The 23,190-nt window shown below is 39.1% G+C and overlaps 1 protein-coding gene across 1 annotated transcript in view; it reads right to left on the reverse strand.

The window, feature by feature from the left end:
* The window catches only part of KIT (KIT proto-oncogene, receptor tyrosine kinase), a 56,406-nt gene that overhangs the window by 4,707 nt on the left and 28,509 nt on the right, over positions 1 to 23,190 (reverse strand). Inside the window, exons 5-17 of the mRNA XM_071555193.1 lie at positions 22,989 to 23,148; positions 20,007 to 20,196; positions 19,205 to 19,320; positions 13,701 to 13,815; positions 12,314 to 12,507; positions 11,120 to 11,226; positions 10,899 to 11,025; positions 10,536 to 10,640; positions 10,342 to 10,452; positions 8,572 to 8,722; positions 6,874 to 6,962; positions 6,397 to 6,524; positions 3,532 to 3,654 (exon numbers count right to left, since the gene is read on the reverse strand). Coding sequence (XP_071411294.1) covers positions 3,532 to 3,654; positions 6,397 to 6,524; positions 6,874 to 6,962; positions 8,572 to 8,722; positions 10,342 to 10,452; positions 10,536 to 10,640; positions 10,899 to 11,025; positions 11,120 to 11,226; positions 12,314 to 12,507; positions 13,701 to 13,815; positions 19,205 to 19,320; positions 20,007 to 20,196; positions 22,989 to 23,148 — 1,716 coding nt within the window. The remainder of the gene's footprint in view (positions 1 to 3,531; positions 3,655 to 6,396; positions 6,525 to 6,873; positions 6,963 to 8,571; positions 8,723 to 10,341; positions 10,453 to 10,535; positions 10,641 to 10,898; positions 11,026 to 11,119; positions 11,227 to 12,313; positions 12,508 to 13,700; positions 13,816 to 19,204; positions 19,321 to 20,006; positions 20,197 to 22,988; positions 23,149 to 23,190) is intronic.

Here is a 23,190-nt window from a genome sequence, read left to right on the forward strand (position 1 = left end):
AACCAGGAGTGCTGGTCAACAGCTGGCTGAACATGAGCCAGCAGTGTGCTGAGGTGGCCACAAAGGCCAATGGCACCCTGACCTGTATCAGAAATAGCATGGCCAGTAGTACAAGGGCAGTGATCATCCCCCTGTATTCAGCACCAGTGAGACCACACCTGAAATCCTGTGTTCAGTTTTGGGTCCCTCACTACAACACAGACATTTGGGTGCTAGAGTGTTTTCAGGGAAGGACAATAAAGTTGGTGAAGAGTCTGGAACATAAATCTTCCAAGGAGCAGCTGAGGGAGCTGGTGTTTTTTATTCTGGAGAAAGAGAGGCTCTGGGGGACCTCAGTGATCCCTGCAACTACCCAAAAGAAGGCTGTAGCAAGGTGGGGATCAGTCTCTTCTCCCTTGTAGTAAGTGACAGGGCCACAGAAAACAGCCTTAACTTTTGCCAGGGAAGGTTTGGACTGGATATAAGGAAAAAAACATCTTCTTAAGCATTGGAACAGGCTGCCTGGAGAAGTGGTGGAGTCACCGTCCCTGGATGCATTTAAAAGATGTGTAGATGTGGCACTTAGGAGACATGGTTTCCTGGAGGACTTGGCAGTGCTGGCTTAAAAGTTGGAGTCGATGACATTAAAGGTCTTTTACAACCCAAACAATTCTATGATTCTGTGATTTTTCCTAAGTTTGTGTGGGGATAGATACATCCCTCATGAATGCTAACAGGAGCAGAAGAAAGGACATGGAAAGCCTTTGCATTTGTTTCCACCTTCCTCTCACTGCTTTGCCCTTTTCTTGTCTGACTGTAGGAGCCAGTCAGGTGTCTGTCCTAAACATTTCATAAATTCACAAAATCACAGAATATCCTGAGTTGGAAGGGACCCACAAGGATCATCAAGTCCAACTCTTAAGTGAATGGCCCCTACGGGGATCAAATCCACAACCTTGGTGTTATTAGGACCATTATCTAACCAATTAACCTAATCTCATTTGTCCTGCTTTAGAAGAAACCAGACCTCTTTTCTTTCAAATGGTCTTGTAACAATGTGTCTATACTATAGAGACTAGCCTTGATGTCTTGTAAGGAAAGGAGACCAAACAGAAAAGGAAGCAGAGAGGAAAAGAAATGAGGTGGAGGGAAGACAGTATGTGCCATGGGCTGGCTCACCAGAGAGGCAACCAGAGTTGTTCATTTCCAGCTAACACTTCTGCTGGTCAAGCCTCCAGCTGCTGTCAGCACCACTGCCTCCCAAGCAGTGTCCGCAACTAGTAAACCCCCAGCCCTGAACTGCTTTAAGGTCACACCAGATGCAACTGGATGCCTCTTGCAGCCACTGCTTCCTCCTTCCCCAGGCAGTTGCAGCATGTCCTCCTCTGACCCTTTCTGGCTACATAAAATCCACTTCTCGAGCAACTCTTTGGCAAATTTTACCAAAGCAAACTGAACCTTCTAGTAAGGATCTTGCATGACTGATCAGTTGTGAGATTTCCAGTGCAAGAATGATTGTGGACATGTTAGAGCAGGTCCAGAGGAAGGCCATGAAAATGATGAGAGGGCTTGAACACATCTCCTGTGCTGAAAGTTTGAAAGAGTTGTTGTTGAGTCTGGAGAAGCCAAGGGTCCAGGGAGACCCTACTGCAGCCTTTAAATATATAAAGGGGGCTTACAAGAAAGATGGAGATTTTTTACCAGGGCTTGCAGTAACAGGACAAGCAGTGGTTTTAAACTGAAAAGGTGGAAATTTAGATTAGAAATATGGGAAAAAAATGATATGAGGGTGGCGAGACCCTGGAACAGGTAGCCCAGAAAGGTGGTGGATATCTCATCACTGGAAATGTTCAAGGTCAGGTTGGATGCAGCTTTAAGCAATCTGATCTACTGAAAAATGTCTCTGCCCATGGCAGGGGGGTTGGACTAGATGATTGCTGAAGGACCCTTCCAAGCCAAACCATTCTATGATTCTGTAATTTTGTAAGTCAGGAAACTTAAAGGATAGCCTAGACAAGTAAAACTTAATGATCTACAGCACACTTCCCTCCTGAGCTGCCGGTCTGAACTTCCTACTCCCAGGAGCCTTTACTGATCATAAAGCTCCTGACCTGACCCTGAGCCTGAATGCAACTTTCTTACACTAAATGCTACTCAGTATTTCTTCAGGGCAGCCATTCCTGAATTATTTCAGCTCCTATTGTTCCCTAACCTCAACTTCTAGGCGACCAGTGGCTGCTGCCAACATTATTTTGAAGAAAGCTAATAGACTTGTCTCTCCCATAGCCTAAAATAAGGACCTCGGACATTAAGGCCTACTGGGTGATAGCACAGCAGCAGAGATATCTCAGATACCTGAAGTGCCACGGACTGACTCAAGCTGAGCATGGAAAACACCTTCAGTGAGAGATGCTCAGGTGTGGGATTTTCTATCTATCAGCTTGCCCAAAGCCAGAACAGGTAGGCTTCAGTACCTAACTAATTAACAGCCCCTGATCATGAAGTCCTCAAGGTGAACCGGGGAGGAGAGCTGCCGTGCTGAACAGGGATCTTCTCTCCTTTGAAAAACAGTACAGGTGAAAGCATGTGTAGTCTGAAGGCAGTGGCTGGCTGCATCTATTTGACACAGAACAGCAATCTAAGCATAAATCAGTTTGAGATGTAAAATACCTATACTTCATACACACTTCTCCAGCTTAATCACAGATAAGCTCGACTTTCTTTTGTAGGAGGACTCTTTTTTACTGCACTAGCACTTCAGGTGCTGCCAATGTAATCTGCATCACTTCAAAGCATCTTTGTACCCCTCTAGAGGTTTAGTAGGTACTCATGGGATTGGTACTCTTCTACATGGGAGGTTTTATACTTTTCTCATCAAAATACAGGGTCTTGTTCCAAGTCTGTTAAAGGGATTGAATTACAGCTGCAAGTTAAAGCTGTATTTGTTACACATAAGAGGTTAAGATCTCTGGTACGGAATCAGAGAAAACTAAGGTCTTTTTGCTTCCCACTATGCCCTAATTAATAAATTCACACTTCAAAATTCAGTTTCGATTGTCTGAATGATCCCTTACAAAAAAGAACAGGCTGCAAAATCCTGATTATTTAGATTTTTTAAAAATAAACCATTTCAGTAATGGACAAACAGAGCAAAGCCCAGAGGAAAAGTTTCCCAGTAATAATATTCACGATTGAGCTACCCAAATATTCCCATAACAAAACTTCCAATTACTCACAAAGCTGTAACTTTTAGTACATTCAAATACCACAGAAAGACTAGAAAAAACATTGGTGCAGAAAAAAACATCTCTTCCACTACAACACACATGCAGATACCACCATATGTTCTCCAGTACAACATGTATATACCAAGGCTTTTGTCAGTACACACATCTATGTCAGAAATTGCCCCTCTTAATCTTCCTGACCAACACAGATATATATATAGCACAAGTGGGAAATCCATCTAAGAAAGAAAAACTTCTTTGCATGACAAGACAACAGGAACGCCTTTAACTTAAAACAAGTACATAAAGTATCATATATACTTACGTTTCCTTTGACCACATAATTTGAATCATTCCTTATATCTCTTGCCAGGCCAAAGTCACAGATTTTTGTAATTCGACCATGAGTTAGAAGAATATTTCTTGCGGCCAGATCCCTATGAATGCACTAAATAACAAACAGACAAACAAACAAAGCTATTTTATAGTATCTTTAAATGGCCATTGCTTGGTTACATGTTTACTTACTTAGCTACATAAGTTACTGCATTATGCATTTTATGGCAAGCTGAAAGCCATGTGCTAATAAGCTTACTCAGATGATTAAGCACTCTGGTGTAGTATCTTTACAATCATGACATTGATCCATGGCATTAAGGTTATCTATTCATTAATTTTAGAAAAGACCACTTGCAGTCACTTTGAATTTTTCAGTGTTCCACATTTTCAGCTAAAGTACATACTTCTCCTCTTTTTTTATCAAAATCCCCAATGATTTGCTTCCTAATAAAGGACAAATATGGAGAAAATGTGGTTTGTTTTCAAAATAATTCCAACAGTCTATTAAATAACTACTGTGGTTGAGAGAAAAATGCTGCAAAGCTGAAAATACGGAAAATTATGGTAATTACTTCAAAGCACACAACCACAAAACTGAATCTCATTTCAGAGATACCTCTCTGAAAAAGCTGAATTATTAAATACCTAGGAGAGCTTTATAAGCAGACCTAGGTATCTGAAAATATTTGAAATTTTCACATGCCAGTATCTTTCAATGGACAGTCATGTATTTTGTAACCTAGCTAGCTCATATTCCAGTTTTGACTTGAAAAGTGGGCATGTGTTGATAACTGCAGCTCCAGAAGGGTGACTGAGTTTCCCAGCAGTCCTGTTTCTTTGTATGTAACTGTGGAGTCCATATGTGTTTGTTGGAGAATGGAGATGGTTATCTAACAAAATTATTTATTTTTCCATCTGGAAAGAAGAGTATGAAGCTTCTGCTTTACTGATGGTATATATATTACACTGTCCACACCCGTCTGAAGAGTAACTGAAGATAGTTCAATTTTTCTGTGAAATACAAAACTTTTGGAATTCCCTGTGAAAAATGACTTAAAATATCAAGACTTACACAAATTAAGCTCAGAAAATAACTGCAGATTGCATAAGCAACTTAATCTCTGTCACTTTAGCATGCTTACACAAAGACTATTTTTAATGACAACAACTGTCTCCAGAGACTCTTGCTTAGCTACTTATCCAACATATTCTGCACTTTGCATATAAATCTGAGAACATAACTGCACTGAAGCAGTATGGTGAAGAAATGGCCAAGTATCTGTATGACTCTGCCTTGTTCCTCCAGAATCAGTGCAGTTTGCATTGAATAAAGACTTTGTCCAACAGAGGAAATGCTGTCTTGTGATTAAGGCAACCATGTGTTTAAGGCAATTACTCTCCTGGAACAAGCTCCTGTACTGACTCCTGAACAGCCTTGATACACAAGCAAGTTGCAGCTGGATAGTCTGTGCTGCTGGTCTGCAGGGACCCCCCTTCCTTGAGAACTTGAAGCAATCTGAGGCACCTTATCCACTGGTTCACACTACTCTGCATTACCTAGCTGGAGGTACAAGCATGTACATACACAACAACTGAGGAGGACCAAGCAGAGTAATGTGTTAGCACAATGCAACTTAATTCTTGAGGCAGTGGTTAATACTGCACTGCCAAAGTGACACTGACACATTACTTCCCAGCCTCAAGGTGAGGTGATTGATTATTGCCTTTGCTACTCAATGCCATGGCGTCTGTGAAAATGGAAGCACTATGAAGAAAAAGTCACCAGGAATGATACACAGTGAATCCTGGGGCTACTTTATAGGAAAACAGAAGAAATACGGAATACGTGTGCTAAGCACCAGATGTCCTGAATAGTGAGGGATGCAGGAGTATGGTGAACACCATCAAAATCTGTTAACATAATACATTTGCATGCCAGGCCTGTTTTGAACCCAGTGATAGATGAAAAAGATAAGTTTATGGTTTGGTTTGGAAGAACAAAGAGTGGGAGAAAACCACCAAGTGCAAAAGCAAGTTTTAATATGCTCTTTCCTTGCAGCAGAATTCAAGACACACTTCACAATAGTAACACAGGACTCCATGATTACCTTCTTTTCCTTAAATTGCCCAAATTTGGTTTTGCACTTTATCCAAGGGGCACCCGTAGTATCCTGTGTCTACATTAGTTAAAATTTTTACATGTTAAATGGCATTTTTGCAATTAAATGTGAGAATAACCTTTGGAAGATCTTAAATATGCTGTGCTTAAGACTCCTACTCTTTCTAAATCCCCTTCTGTTATGCAATACCTCTCCCTATGAAACCCAGAAAAACGTTTATTAAGCTCAGTGTAGCCAATAAAGATTCTTTGTGGATATCTCAGTTGATTTTATCTTTCCAGAAAATTAAAAATCAAAACATCTCCTGTGAATTAAGCCATGCTTACAAAAAAAGCACACAATGTAATAGGTCCCCTGTTTAAGGCAGTATTCTTACATGAGAGAAGTAGCAGGTGCAGCATTGTTTAAAACTCATGCAAATAGATAGCTTTGCACTTGATTCTACTAGCCTGAACTGTGTATATACAATAGTACTGCTTCACATTGACTACTGTGCATCCTATATTCAGTTTTATGGGATATAAAACATCACTTTTGGCCAATAAGCACAGTAGAGAACTCCAACATTAGGCAATGCTTTAGGTATGAGAAGGAATATGCAGTGTGTGTTGAAAACAACATAGAAATATTCAGCATTTAAACACATGGATCACAGTAAAACAGTGAAAGTGATGCTACAAGGAATCAAAAATCTACTGGTTCTGTCCAGCTCTGAAAAATTCTTAACTTACATTTTTGGAGGCAAGAAAGCTCATGCCCTTTGCCACCTGGTAAGAAAAGCTTAGCAAATCTTCAACATCTAGAGCAAGTTCATCATCTTCCGGCATAGAAAGGCTAACATCCTGATCAGTGTAGGACCCTACAGAACATAAGTAACAACAGCTTTTGAGTTGCACAAGTGCAATCATGAAGAAACAAGTGTTGTCTTAACATTAAACAAAACAGTTATTTGAGTAAGTACCAGTCTAGAGTCACATGAATAGCCCATCACCAAAATGCAAAAAACAATCCTGCTACTCCATTTAAGTGTGGAGAAATACAACACATTGTAATATAACATATTGTTCTTTTTCAAGCCTTCTCCTACCAATTACTGAGTTTTAACTGACCCCATGCATGCGAGACAAGTATAATAAAACTGAACAAATCCATGAAGCCCCTCCTTCTGCACTCCCACCAGCAACAGAATTCCTTGTCACTCAACTCACCAGACTTCACAGGACGTTTTTTATCAGCCTTTGGTGGAACTGCATATGACACTCCTGGTTTCATGTCCATGTACTCATTGGCAGCATCACTGTAGAGACAACAGATCAAATGAAACATAGTTTAGTGAAAAAGATCTCAAAAAGTCAAGGTCGTGCCAATCTTCTGAATATATTGCTTTAGAAATCATCGGTATGTGAAAAAGATGAGGAAATGCCTGTACAGAAAGCAAGGTTTGACAACACAGTTAAATGATAAATCTCAGAGTTTGGCTCAGGTGAGCAAACAAAACCTTTCACAAGCATACTGTTTATACACACTTCACTCTCTATAAATGAACATCCAGATGTTTCACAGAACCTCCTAGTGCTTCTTTCTTCTGCTTAGGCCAGCTTCTACCAGGATATTTCCATAGCTCAACTGGTAATTGAAATGTGGAAGACAAATGGTGAAAAAATATTAAATTCAGAGATTCCCAAGCTCCATAGGGGATTCATATGTATTTAAAAAAATCAGCTGAGCCTTGGGACAGCCATCTGCTACATTCTTGTAAGTTTAAATTTTCTTATTGCTATCTATAATTCAAATGTATAGAATTTTATACCATATGATTTATAAATACACAGTTAGGCATCTTTAGAAATGATGGATGTACTTTGGCATTTTTTACTTCATTGCCATTAGTACTCATATTGTTCCTTAGTCTGAAATATCCGTTTAGTTTATGACCAGTAAATGCAGCCATAGAGCTAACATGGAAGGGGTGATGAGATCACCAGTTTTAGTAACCATCAGAAACTTATCTGATACACTATTCAGCAGCTGCAACTTTACAGTAATTACCAATACAAGATTTGGTAAATAATTTGCTGTTAATAACTCAATTTACAAAATGTGCTAAGTGAGATCCCTTCACGGAACAGAGGGCACATCTCCAATGGCAAATCACAGCTTTGTGTTCACCACTTCAGTGATCCCAGCCTCTGTGGGGCATCACCAGGTACCCATCTATTGCCATGGCACAAACAGTAGGTATTGTTTTGGTAAGCCCCTATGTTTTGGTAAGTTATGTTTCCCTCACTTTGCGGAAGAAGGAAATCTGCTTGGAAACACACTTGGAACAACCCTGGGCTTGTATCTAAAATGGAGTAGTTAAAAACATATAGATGTAGTAATTGAAAAAAACCAAAGCACAAGAGGAATCTCAGAATCGTGACACAGCTTGTTTCATTACAAAGTATAGCGAGCTGTCAGTAGTAGCCTGTCTCTGACACTGTAAGGCACTGGTTTGATTTTGTAAAAAGTCATTTCTGAAGGCAGGAACTCGGGAGAGCTCAGAGTATTAACAACCCAACACTGGGGGAATTGTAATTCAAGCTGCTAAATGAGCACTGCCAGTGTTTAACAGGAACAGTAAACAGAAATATATATGAAGATTGGACCCAGGGAGGTGCATAAAATAACTGCAGGAAATTTGATAAAGAAGTAAAACAGAGAGTGTATACAATCCATTGCACTGTTAGATAAACCACCCACTGTACAAATTGACTCTTAATTAAATTGTTTTCTTGTGCAGCAAAGAATCTTCAAAGCCTGCTGCATGAAAGGTTTCTCCACAGCGCTTATCTCCAATAAACTTTGATATCTCCTCCTCCCTAACCTTCTAAAAACACAAATACATTTCAGCAGGTCATACTTACGCTGCAGGCTCTGCCTGATGCAAAAGGTTCTCATAAACTGCTGCATCTGCATGTTCTTCATGTTTTGGACAAATAAATGAATCTCGTTTCCGTCTCAGAAAGTTTAAAAGATCACCATAGCAGCAATATTCTGTAATGACCAGAGTGGGACCTGTAGATGCATATAGGGTTTATAAAGCTGATGAGTATTGTTTTTAAAGCAGTATACCTTACATAAAAAAAGGTAGCATTCGGTGAAGCACACAGGCTGGACTATTGAAAAAATCACACTGCCTAGCACTGTCTAGAGTTGAAAAGTTGTAGAATGTAAACCAGCATCTTCCCTTTCACAAATGAACAACTATGGCCCAGCTAAAGCTGTGACCCAATTAATTTTCTGCCCCTCAATAGCATTGCACTATACAAAAATTAAACAAATAAGTCTTTTTCTCTTTCTTTGTGTGATCATGTTTCTGGCCAGACACATCTGTTTGATTTTGCTCACTTCCTGAAGGAAGTTATTTGTTCCAAACATTAAGAGTAATTCAAGCTTCAAACATTAATCCTTTTGATTCACTTCTGTTTACAGTAGAGCTTCACACTCCTTCAGTAATGTTTTGGAAATGATGTAGAGTGTTATATTCTGCAGTATAATAGGAAAAATCATTCAAATAGAACAGCCCGCTGCGACACCAAACTACATTGCACAAGGTCCTAGAATATTAAAATGAAATCAGAAAAGAGAATCAAGTCATCTTCAGCACGGATGTTTATAGATCAAATGTGTCTTCTGAGTGAACGACTCCAACTATGAATCCTGAATATGTAATTAGACTGCATGTTATTTCATCTCAAGTTATTCTGTACCATCATTTCCTAACCTCACTAGTTTATTTCCATTTTTCCACAGTTAAAAATTATAGATTTCACAACAGCAAAAGCAGTGTTCGTGGCAGGATGTTCTTACAGATGCCACATTTTTTAGCTCAGAGAGGCATACACTTAGGCCAGTCAGTCTACCTGGTTGACTGCTTGAACAAAATTGTTTCATTCTATTTTTAAATCATTAAATATGAGAAATGTTTTGCCTTTGTCTGAAACAAGCTCCTTTTCTTTGAAAAATGAAGCAGAATCTTAAAGAATATATATTTACATAAGAAGCAACACCATCTTTCATACTAAAATACATATTATATTAAAAATACAGGTCTCTATCATTCTGTATTGTCACTTCAGCTGTTTTGTAGCTTTTATTACGTATGAAAACAAACTTACTAAGTTAATATTAAATGTGAAATGTTAGGGTTGTGCAATACTTTATTTGGAAAATTATTTTTCTTAATTTTATGCTGTTTAGACTTTATAATTTTAGTGGTGCCTTAGCAGACACATTTGCAGTTTAAACAGAAGGCTGGAAGACTATACAAGAGAGGCCTGTTGACTTCACCTTCGATACCAAAAAGGCAGCAGTTCTCACCAATGAGAAAGCGTGTGGTAGAGGAAAAAATTTCTGCTGTACATTTTGTCATGTCTCAATGGTTCACATGAAAGAGAATAAAAGCAACCTTGCCATTTAGCTACAGCTACAGTGGTCTTACTACTGTATTTAGGATGAACCTGAAGTCTAGATTCAGTAAATCACAGGTGATAGTCATGATTATCTCCAACCTGTCCAAGTACGGAATGTATTTAAGATTTCTATACTTATATCAGCACCTTGGATTCTTTTTCACAGGGTTCATCCTCCTGGCAGCAAAACAGAAATAATCAATAATGTTTTGATAACCCCACCTCCAACAGTGCAAGCTCCAAGCAGATTCACGATATTAATGTGGTTTCCAAGGTAACTCAGCACTTTAAGCTCTGACATCAAGGCTTCTCTTTCTGTTAAATGGGCACTTGCTGCAAGGCAAAGCACAATGTTCAGTAACACACCGATCAGATGGAAAAGAGAAAAAATTGTTGAGTATACTACAGCAACTTACTTTTCAACATCTTTACTGCTACTGTCATAGCAGCATCGGATTTAAATAAACCATAAGCAGTGGCTTCAACAACTTTTCCAAAAGCTCCAGCGCCAAGGGTTTTACCTAATAAAGTAAACAAAATACTCTGTAATGACTTGCAGTACTTCCTCCTGAAGGGCTCAACATTTTATTTTATGATATCAAGGAAGCTATTGCAGACACGCCTGCTTGCTTTTTGTCCCAAGGTAAGAATGAGCAATTATCACTATCTCCACTATTGCATAACATCTTTTTGACAAAACCCTGCTGTGTTTGACCAAAGTCTCATATGAGACCTGAAGGTTTTACCTTAAAGTTGAAGTTAAACAAATCTAAACTAACCAAAACTCAAGCGGTTTCTAGGAAATTCCCATTTGTGATCATAAGGAAGTTGTGTTGGGTCTATATAAACATAGTTGTTTCCATTTATTTCTTCAACAACTTTCCACTGAACTTCATACTTGGGTTTCTGGAAAAGAAAGAGATCGGCTGTCACTACTGAAGCCTCCACAGGAAGCTCACACACTTTTTACTAACTCAGGCAGAAGGGACTCTGATTTTACCTGTAAATACACGTACACCAGGATCATGACTATGATGCACATCAGTCCTGCAGCAACTCCAAATGCAATTAGCAAAGGGGTAAAAAGGGTATGGGTACGGATTTGCTCTGGAAAGAAACACAAAATTCTGCTTAAATATTGAACAAGAAAAACGATATTAAAAAGATGCAGGTGAAATCTTTCCTTAGTTCTTTTTTTTTGAAACGCAGTTTGGGGGTTTGACTTTCCCAGATGTGCTCTAGGTATATCACAATGTCTTTTCTGAATGAGCTGTGGGAGACAGAGCTGGCACAGAAAGAATCCAGTCTGATGCCTTGGGAGTCTCAGCTTCATCAATTCAGGAAGTGTGACACCAAGATAAGTTAATGCAAGGGATCTGCATGATCTCAGTCAATTTAGGTTACAGAGAGAAGCTTTTTTCTCAAGTCCTAATTTCTTCTCCTCTCTCTCCCCCTCCCCTCCAAGTATGACCTCTACAGCACAGTCTCTACAGGCAGAGGTTGTGCCAAGTAGCAAAGGAATACCATGCCAGTACAACTAATCTGCCCCAAATCTGGTGTATTTGTTTATATCTGGGTGTAACAAAGAAAAAAGAAGCAGAACATTTGGTTCCATGAAGAGGAGCACAGCTTTACACACACATTTTGAATCATATATGTTCTAGTGCTTTTTTCCTCACACAAAACCCACAAATATTGCTAAAAAACTCATAAGCCTTTTTGCAGTATGTTGTTGTTACTTCTATTAAAACAGCATGACCCTTGGGCTCCAGGCAAGTTTGGGACAGCATTTTTCCTGAGACATTATAAAAACCTAAAATAAAATGCAATCTTTCCTTGAAAAAACAAGTGATGGCCTAAATATTCAAAACAAACATGGGGAAAAAAATGGAAAGAGAGAGAGGGAAAGCCAGGTTAATTCTGTAGGTGGTTTGCCCCTGTGCTGCACAGACAGAATAAAACCAGCTATCTACTTGCACTGCAGATCTTGAGCAGTCAAAGGACAGTACCATGATAGCCATTGAAAAATTAAAGCAATGCTCTGATAGGCAGAACAGGTAATGTAGTATGTTATCATATGCTCAGCCACTGTACTATAATCTTTCTTATGCCAAAGGTAAATCACTTAAAATCCTTTTACAGAAAGAGCTGAATGACACACGTATTTTATGGTCTCATTCACCCCAGCTGTTACCTTTAATAGAAAAGTTGAAGAAAGCTGAGCTCCTGTCCCCATTGCTGGAGGCCTCGCAGCACACAGTGCCGGTGCTCCTGAACATGCTGGCATTAATTGTGCTTTCAACCAGGACTCGTTCAAATGACGGCACTGATGAATTTGTGTAACCAGTTTTGACATCAATAGGAGATATTGTCGGTGAATCAAAACACCTGGGAGAAACAATACTGACAGTTACCTTTCATGAATTGCTACTTGGAATGCCAGACCAACAGGTTAACTGAACAGCACTGCTGTACAAAGGGATTCAGATGAAGATCTTATCCTCAAAATGGCCTACTCACAATGTCTCATTGTCTTTAGTGTAGTGGGATGTCATGTAATGGGTACATAAACCAGTGTAATGGATACATACACCTAGTCTGACCCAACTGGAGACCATAATGTCTTTCCATTTGCTTTTGGTTAGAGACACCTGTAGGCCTGTAACTTCACTATGGGTTTTATACCATTCAACCTGAATCTCCAACTTCAGCTTCATGCAGTTGTGGTCTACTACCTACTGTTGAAAACTTTCCTCAAGTATCATCTTATTGCAGTAAAAAAAAAGTCCATGATGTACATAAAACAACATCAAACTTATATGCAGTCACAAAATAGCCAGTTCTTTTCTCTCAAGATGCTGCTTCTCCTTCATATGTCCTGTATTTACTACAAACGCACACATTTAAGATTTCTCAAAAAGTACTGTTTAAAACAATTAAGGAAAGAACAATTATTTTGGAAATAAAACAAATTATACAGATGGGAGGGAGACCCATGAATTGCTGGTATGAGATCTACAACTATGGTGGAACCAAAACCTTAAAACTTGCTTCACAAATGCTCACAGTGAAACTCCAAAATGTTTTTAAAAATGTGGTAACAAAACATCAGGTCTTATTCACAACTCTGGACTTGTTTACTTGTCATGTTTCATGCAAATAGAAATCTAATCACATTATGTCTTGAAAAATTACTTCATTACTCAATAAAACAAATGAAAACAGCCCTATTCACAAGTGATTCTGTGACTGCCATTCTGTGAAATTGCATACAGAACATGTGTCATTTGGGGCCAAACTGATACAAACTGTAGCCAGCCTGCAGCACAAAGTTTGGCTTTTATTTTTATGCAGCAGAAAGTGTTGGTTATTTCCCTTTCAAAGACAGAATGCAAACAGGAAAAATTAAACACATCTCTGCCTTCTCACAAACCACTGCAAATAATGTGATGCCAAAAACTATGAAAACAGCAATGCAATGTTTGAACATAACTAATACCAAAGCATTTTATGTTCATAATTTTTAATCTGAAATTGGGTGTGTTGCACCTTTGGAGACGACTTTTGTTTACTTAACTCACCTCTGCTCAGTTTCTGGGCAAAAATACCAGTATATGGTTGGGGCTGGGAATCCAGCTGCTACACACTGGAGAACACCATTGCTAAGCATATCCAAAGTGAGAATCTCCGGTTTTGCTGCAACAAACAAAACCAAGAATTACCCACAGGGAGAACACAGAATTTGCACTGCCATTTGCTCTTCACCCCAGCAACCTGTGTGCATCATCATCCATGGAATCACTCAAGGATATCCAGGTCTGACTTGGTGTTGTACAAAAACCAAACATCTGGAAAATTTTAGTTCTCACACTGAATGCTTGGGGCTGGATGTCAGAAGTATACCTTATCTCCATTAAGTATTTGGTTAGATGAAAGATTCTAAACCAGCAAAGCTCAGAGATTAAAAAACCCAAAGAAGCGTATGCTTGGAAGAACAGTGCAGTTCCTGTTCCTGCATGGCGTGACTTTACCTGCCTGTAAAAAAGACAGTTTCTGCACAGTTAGAAGTGCACTAAATCTGTCAAACCACATCCCTCGTACACCTACCCCACGTATTAAATATTACCACTGCAGTCAGAAAAGGAACTACAGTGCAAGGCAAGCTGTGCAGACCCCATCCCACAGAGGACATACATCCCTCTAAGATATAGCTAATGAAATACTCAACTGCCTGATTCTCTGAAACAGCACGTAGAAGAAATTAGTATCTGGCTGAATGTATTGGCTTTCCAAATGAGAATTTCTGATTGCTCTGATAATCGAGAAAGCAATCCACCCAGCCGATGCCTTCTGCCACATCCTGCACTGGATTTAGTCCTGCAGTTGGTTCAAGAGCTACTCGTTCAAGTATGGCAGGAAACCAGAGCAGTCAGGTGGACTTCAGAGTCATTTGTTCAGTGTCATATGCTTCAGCCAAGCACACCACTAACAGACTAAGATGTTTTTCCTAGTGAAACTTGAATTACAGGCCTTATTTCCCATAACTACCTTAGTCTCCTTGCAAAATCACCTACAGAGAAGCTAATGAAAAATCTTATTTAAAAGACTACATTGCAGTGATGTTGCTCACCTCATAGGTACAAGTTAAGAGCTCATTATCAGTTAATACAACTTTACAGAAATGTAACATGAACTTCTAATTCTAGAAAGTAGTGAAGCTGTATAGACTGCAGTGGGAAAACACAGATTTATTTCACGTAAAATCCATGTACAAAGAGTGCACAGTGTTAGTTTTTAATGAATATTCTACTCGCTGACTAAATTAAAAGCAATAAAGCACACATATATTCTCAATCACATACCATCTCCTTGTGATTCATTACAGGAACCAAATGTTCTTTCATTTCTAAATCCACGAGTTGTGTTTTATGCAAACCACCAAGAACCAAACATTGTTGCAAAATGTTGAGACTGATTTTCAGCATTACTTATTTTGTGAGGAACTTTCTGAGAGCTCACTGCGTCTCACCCAGCCTCAGTGCTCACAGAATATATGTAATTCATATTTCTGAACCTCCAATCAAAATGAGCTAAACTACTACCCATGTGCTATTTGTTTGGGCATATGCTACGTTTTAGGCAACATTGTAGCACAATGTAACTCCAGAAATGAGAAACATTCAAAGTCAAATATAAGAGGAATATGAGTCTTAAGTCCTGGAAAAAGTATCGTGCCAGAGTTGGTCTGCCTCTAAAACTTTTGAGGTTGACTGAGGGAAACAAAATTGCCCATATTAGTCAGGCTCTTTCCACTGTAAAAACCCAGTGCAGTAAAAGTTTACATGGTCACAAGCCCACATGGACTCATTCTGCAGCAGTGGAGGGAAACAAGGGGCTGTGCAGGGTTAACACCTCCAGCAGCCCAGGCAGAGTGGTCCAGCCTTGCTGCCACGGGAAGCTGAGCTGTAGCAGCCTCTGAGAATGGCTGACCTATGAGCAGCTCCACCTGTCACGTGCCTGGTGAAACACTTTGATGTGGCAATTAGGGTGATCAGCTTCCCACCAGCACTGAGGGCTCCCCAAGCCTCCCTGGCTCAGAGAAATTAGGGTATGCATTTCACTTGAGGCAGCAAAGAGTCCCCCAAGCCAGTACCCAAGGGGATCAAGACCAGCTGCTGCTGCCATCTCCCAGGCTGAGCCTTTGCTGGGTCTGGCCATACATGTCTCAGCACTTGCACCCCTTTCTGGCAGTCAGAGCATCTTCCTCAACCACCAATGTAGGTGCTCCAGGGGACATTGAAGCAAAGATGGACTGGCTTTTGCAAACAGATGCCAAGCTCTCACCAAGCATCTTCTTTTTAAAAGGGGTGTTATTGTGCTAGATTTTTTAACTTTCACTGCCTAGTTGCCTCTGCTATCAGACAGACTCTTAATGACTAGACTTTGCTTACTGTTTTGGCTTTAATCCTTCAAATATTTAATATTTCATTATATTGCTCAGCATATATACATATTTTCTTCTGTCACCAGTCATTAAATTTCTTAAACTTCTAATTTCCCTAAGTTTATTAATTGTTTTTCAGCTGTTATTGATTCTATTGGTTAATTGATTCTGAATGCATCAAAGATGACTTATAAGAGGTCACTTCTATTTCAATTCAATGTACTGTATAATGAAATTCTGCATTTAATTGCTTTCTATTGCCAATTTCACTTCACTGTTAGAAAAATAGATGTCTAAAAAGTAACACTTAATAGGTATTGTCAGTCATCCCAGACAGAGTGCTTTCCTTCTGGAGCTACATTTTCTGGATTGGAACAAATCCTTTTGTAATATCATGGTGACTCCTTGTTTGTTCACTGCACAGTTCAAAAAGAGGAAAACAGCTGAGCTTGACTTCATGGGATACATAATACCATGACCAGTTTTCTCTTTGCAGCATGAGCCCCAAGTCTATAGCTAGTATTTTGTTGACTATAATTAAGCTCAGATATTACTGTGCACTAAACTCAGTTGCTAGTTGGAAGATTCCTCTGCTAATTGCTAGATGCACTCTACCTTGCCACTCTGGAAAGTTCTACAATTTCTTAACTGTAACCGAGTACAGTACGCTGCTTGTCAAGTTGTAATTTTCTTTTATACTCCTAATTTCAGAGGTCCTTACTGACTTACTTTATGTCACATTTCCTGTGAATTACTACACTATTTTTTAAAACAATTCAGTATTGTTTCAGATTAGTATGTGCAATTGCTAAATATGTTTAAATCTAAGGCAAATATTTTTACACTGTTTTTTTCATGTCTTCCAGTAAATTCTTTGGCATCGATTTTTGTTTATGTGAAGACATTCTCCTGATTATGAATCCTGTTTTACCTGTTTGATTACTTTCCACTGATTACCTGCCCAAGCCTGATATGTAAACATCACAATCTACATCCAAGCAATTTAAGCAAAATCCCTGACAACAATGTCAGGTCAGGATGCACCATTGGATCAGGATACAACAGACCCACACGTGACTCACCTTTGGCAATTATTCTGCTATGTCAAATAATATGGTATGTTATCATGCAGTCTGTGTTTCATACCTAAATGACAAGTATTTTACAAGCCAGTGAAAACAGGTTATTTTTGCTAAAAACAACCCCCTAGAAAGACCAATCTATTTATTCTTTATTTTCAAAATGAAAAAACTGTGCAGAAGCTTAGGCAAAATGTCAAAAGAAACTTTTTGCATCAAGTGCATCAAATCCATCTGCTTCAGCCATGGTTTCAGTCCACCCAGGGCCACAGTGCATGGTAACATGGGCTCTATGAGACTGCTTAAATGTTCTCATGGCATCGCTGGACTGATCTTACTACTTACAAGACCAGTAGCTGAAGCAAGAAGGAAAGAGACTTGAATACTGCTGGTTGTATGGAAAAGCAATTTAGAAGAACTAAACTGTCTATGCTTCCTCTTGCCTTGTCCATCCTGCTTCACCATCCTCTTCCTAGTCTGGTTTCCTTACCATGATCTACAGTGATTTTCATCTTTTACCAAGTAGCACATATCTCAAAAGCACCAACATGGAGATATGCATTGAGAACTCACATCTGATGATGACAAAACTGGACTTTAAAAGGGTTTTTTGGCTAGATTTTTTAATCCTTGTGCCCAAACTATACCCAAGCAGCCTGCAGAGCCTGGGATAGCTGGGAGAACCATGAATGGCCCCTCGTTCCAAGCACATTGTATTGATGCTGCAAGTTGGAAAACACTATCCAATATCATTTGAACTAACAGTTCCACAGGCAACCTGCAATTTCTCCTACTCCTTTGCAGAAATTAAATTTTTAGCTCAAATATCTGCTCTGTTGATTTTTCAAAAACTGAAACTATCCCTTATGACTGTAACCCACACTCATTCACTGAAACAAAGGACACCTGAGGTCGCCAGTGCCTTCATCTCAGAAATCACAGCCAGGAAACAAAAAAAAGGCACAATACAAAAAACAACATTCGTGGATGAAAGAAGAACTACAATGTTCTGAAAGGAGCTCAAGTGCCATTTCTAGACCCAAACTATGTCATTGCTAATAGAAACGTTACAAATGTTGATCAGTGATAAACAAGAAGAATTCAGAAATTAGTATCTGGGATTTGATGCTTTGTGGATGTTTTGACAGTACTCTTCACAAAGCTATGCCTGGAAAAGGACACACAGCTGATAAAGCATAGCAGTAACACAAAACTGCTTTTGCAGCACATTCACTTACTTTCTATACAGTTCCTCCTGCTATGCTCAAAGGAATCATTGCTTACCTTACCCTAGTTTTGCCAGTTTGCCTGCAGTCCTTTCTTGGTTTAAGTTTTCTTAAGTTTGGCCTTTAGCAACTGCCAATGTTTGTCTGAGAGCATGAAATGCTCTAAGTGGATGGCTCTATTAAGGACAGGGTTTTCTGAAGGTTTCATTAAATTGATTTTGAAGTTTAGTTTTTGTCTTGAAGAGTGCTATTTGGAACTGAAGTCAATGCTTGTTCTTAACAAGCATGTCCCAAAGATGACAGCACACACATTTGTAAAGCTATGCAGATTTCTCTGAAACAATGATAATTTATATTATTATACAGAAGTATTTAGATGCCAAAAGGCATCTAATGTGAATAATTCTCCTGACAAGCGTTCAAACTCCGCATCCAAGTCAAACAAATTAAGAACAATTAATATCTTAACTTGGTTGCCAAAAATGCAAATTATAATCCCTGTATATCCTCAAATTATAAAAGGTTTATGTCATATACGTACTTTTGAGATTGTGTTTCCAGGTGCTACAGGCTTTTTTTACTGTATAAACTATCTAGCTGCTCTCTGGTAATCTCTGAAATATGTTTGCTAGAATGTAAGGTCATGCTGGATAGTACATGGATTTGTGTAAATACTCAGCACTTTTATATCCTGACATTTAGTTTTTCAGAATGTGCTTCACTTCACAACGCCTCTCATATGCTGAACCACACTGTGACATCTTGTGCATACATTATGTTGTATAAAATACAATAACTGTGATAATGAAATATTTCAGACTGTTCACTTCACTTACTTTTCACATAGACACTAAATGTTACAGAGGAGCTGGCATCAGAATTGGACACAAAAAATGTGTAAATGCCTCCTTCTGTTCCTTTTAATCGTGTAAGGTGAAGTTCACTTGTATAACTGTGAAGAAAAAAATTAAGCATTACTAAGGCACAGAACTTGTTGCACAAAAGCTAAGCAGGGAATTAATAGTGTGTCATCATTTTCTGCAGCCACTGTCCATGCAACACTCTTATCTTGCTTTATGACAGCCCTTGCACCCAGTTCTGCCTTTTCCAACACCCAGATGTGTGACTGGGTGACAGCTCGGCACCAGGCTCAGACCTCACTCATGCACCACCACCTGCGCCTCTTCCCATTGAGAAGGGAATACAGATTCACAACCTAAGCCACATATGCCAGATGCTCTACTTTTTTGGATTTTTGAAGGACCAGGTATCAGGAAACAAGAGTGCACAGCAGAAATAAAAGCATAAGCTTTTATTTAAGAGCACTGGGGTCTGCTGTGGCAGCAGAGGCGGTTTCTGCGCACAAACAACTTTAAATTCTCATTGTTGGTCATTGGACAGGAATGTAGGTGAGTCATGAGTATATAGCATGCTGGTCCTCACATGGTGTGGTTAGCTCAATGCTACTCCACACCGAGGTTGTCAAGACTTTGCACCAGTTACTGTGGCAAGCCACAGGTACTACACAATCTTTTATAGACACAATTTTATTGCCATCCCCACTTTCCTCTTTCCAGAGCACACTCCGGTTTGCTGTTCCAAAGTGAAATCAATAGCACTTACAGTCATGCCTATTACCTGTTATTGCCCACACTCCTGAACTTGACATCATGGTCTGAGGAATTCTGTAATGTTTCATTCATGTACATCCAGACTTCTTCCTTAGGTTTTGGATATGCCTCATACTCAACAGTTAAGTTTCCATTTTGTCCTGCATTTATGTCTATTGTGGTATTCATTGTTGCAAACAAACGGACAAATCCTGTCGCTTATGGTCATAAGAGAAGAAAAACAATTTCAGAGCCAGTTAGAAGATTGTCACTACTCTAACCACGCTTAGACTACTTCAAGATCAGTGATCAAACATTCAACTGTGAAAAAGGAAACCTTATCTGCAAAGCAGAACTTGAACTCTTACCTGCCAAAACCAAGCCCATTAGCTATATATAGCAGAGAGGACTTAAAGCAGCCTTAGTGACTTCACATAAATAATTCCATCTTTTGGTGACAAATACCCTCTATTTTCCTTTGGAAAAAATGAAAGCACATGCTTGATTCTACTCAAGTATTTATATTTTTCCAAAAATCAGAGTTGCTACTGTCTGGTATGAAAGAAACACTAAGAAAAAAGCAAGATGAAGTCATTTATGACAATATACTACACTACTTAAAGTTTCTTTGTCAAGTGTAATTAAGAACAACGTTAAAAATGAAGCTATTAAAAGCTGTAATTAGAGAAAAATGTGCTAAGCTCATAGGCCTGGATACCAATCGTCTTAAACTAAGGCATTTCTGTACATCTGCTGCTGTGTCTTAATCTTTTATTTGGCAGATACCATTTATCACTGTGCAGTTCCGTTCCAAAAGATCGTGTCTAACAACGTTCTTGCTGAAGCAGTTTTAATTTCATTAATAAACTCATCAGCTTCAGGATTCACTTTGAAAAGACAAATTTTTCAGTCCTATTACACAAATTCATAAGGGAATTATCAGTTTGGTGGGCAGATTGCAATTACAAGGAAACACATTTACTGAGAGCTTGAGACCTAAAATCAATCTCAGATCCCTGCTTCTTCCCACTCTTCAGTAATCAAACTGCAGTGGCCAGCTGGGCACCAGAGCTTGGGAAAGCCAGAGCCAGTGGGGCTTGGTGAGAGCATATGGAGCTACCAGAGCGCTTGACAGGTGGCTTGGAGAAGAAAGAATGAAGTAAACTCTCAGCAGGCAGGTATGCTCTAAAATGCTCTCCATCATTAGAAAAAAGGTTTCAAATCTGGAAAATGAAGATGTGTAATTTCTTTGCAGAGCATTCTTCTGTTTCCTGTATAAACACAGGATCCTCTATGCAACTTATATTCAAAATCAGACGCAAGATCTTCAAATAAAATTTTATGACGTTGCTATCGGTCCCTGAAATGCAGTTCTAGTAACTTTCTACAGTTAGATAAATTAACTGCTACAAAAATTAGGAAATTTACAAAAAATACACATTATTTCTTGTAAACCTTCTGATTAATGTTAAAGCCACAGTGACTTAGGATTTGAAGCAATCCCAGGATCTCTCCTGTACACACCATATACCTCTTTTCAGAACCCTGAGGGCTGACACAGCTCAGGTAAATACATATTCAGTATGTCAATGAATGGTGAAAAGTATCCAGCAGTTGGAACTTTAAGTCAATTTGAGAGGGTGGGGACAGAAAAGTATCTCAAAAAGGAATGATTCCACCTTTTCTCTGGCACTTTTTTATAAATACAAACTTACTAAATAAAAGCTTGCTACTTTATTTCCTACTTTTTATAATGCTTTGTTTTATGTTAAACCCCAGACTTTCCAAAGTCAATCCCTTTAAAGCCACATTTGCATATGTAGTAGTATTAAGATTTTCTGTAGTTAAGAACTTCCCTCCTGTAATAATAGAAGCTTTCACACTGATCCCCTTGGGGAGAAGATTTTCTTTCATACTTCACACTGCTTCACTCTTTTACATATGAATGTAGTCTCTCCCGTAAGAAAAGGAGGAAAACATCCCTGTCGTTGTGAGCCCTACCCCCCTGAACAGCAGAGCAAGGTTAAGGGCACTCAAACCTTTGAGGCTTTGCTGAAGATCTGACCCACAGAGGTCACACTTCTGTTTTCTTTAGGTTACCATGGAAAGCAAAACAAGCATTGTTGCAGGAGTGTGTCTGTGTAACCGAAAAACGGATTTGAAAAGGAAAAAGAATCCAAGGCTACACTTCCCTCAGTTACTACACCCTTGAATGGTACAGAACTGAAGCAGTTGCAGCCAATTATGCAGACCAGAATGATCTTATTAATTATATCAACATGTCCTTAGTTGTACTTAATTTATCAAATGAGCAGGTTTCAGCAGCTTTAAAATTCAAAAGGCACTGTGTGTCATCCAAGTTAATATATAGCAGACTCTAAATGCACCTGTTATTAAACAAGAGGAGGAAGGGAGTTTGCTCACTGTTTAGGGACACAATCCAAAACACACAGAAGTGATGGATAGTGGGTTTAATAGGGTGTAACATCCAGAACAATTTCACGCTACCTGTGCACACCATGATGTTCCTCACAGCATTATTTTAAATACAGCTTCTACATAAAAACATTGCACACTGTCCATGAAATTTCCCAAGCTTGGAAGGCAGGTATTAAAGATGTGCTTTGTGCTTGGGCTGCCAACTTACTTAAGTGCAGGGACAGTACCAGGCACAAGTAAATCACCTGCTTTGTTAAAACTGGATTAAATTTCAAACTAAACCAGGAAGGATGAGACAAATCAGAGAGACAGAAACACTATTGGTCAGTCGTTCTAATATCCCTTTTCCAATAGCATGCAAACGGTTCTAGAAATCCAAGTAGTCATACACACCACACCTCTTCCTGAGCCATCTCATATGGTAACCAGTCAGCAATAGCCTTTTCAGAAAAGCAATTTCACTCATCGAGGTTTGGGGAAAAGGAGAGAGGAGGAAGGGAAGACACCCCACTGTTCCCACTCTTCATCTCCTGCTCCTAGAAATGTTAAGATTTCTGCAAGAAGCATTTACCTAGTGCTTTCAAGGTTACTGTGGCATTGGTTTTTCCAAAAGGGTTTTCTGCTTGGCATGTGAATTCTCCAGAATCATTAACTCCCACTGAACGGATGTTCAATGTTAATTTCCTTTCGTATCCGTAATCACCCAAATTTCTGCTTTTGCTTGTAACAATCTGTTGGTAAAAAACAATTAACATCTAAAACACTGTGTATGC

This window comes from Pithys albifrons, chromosome 5 (assembly GCF_047495875.1).
Source record: "Pithys albifrons albifrons isolate INPA30051 chromosome 5, PitAlb_v1, whole genome shotgun sequence".
NCBI lineage: Eukaryota > Metazoa > Chordata > Aves > Passeriformes > Thamnophilidae > Pithys > Pithys albifrons.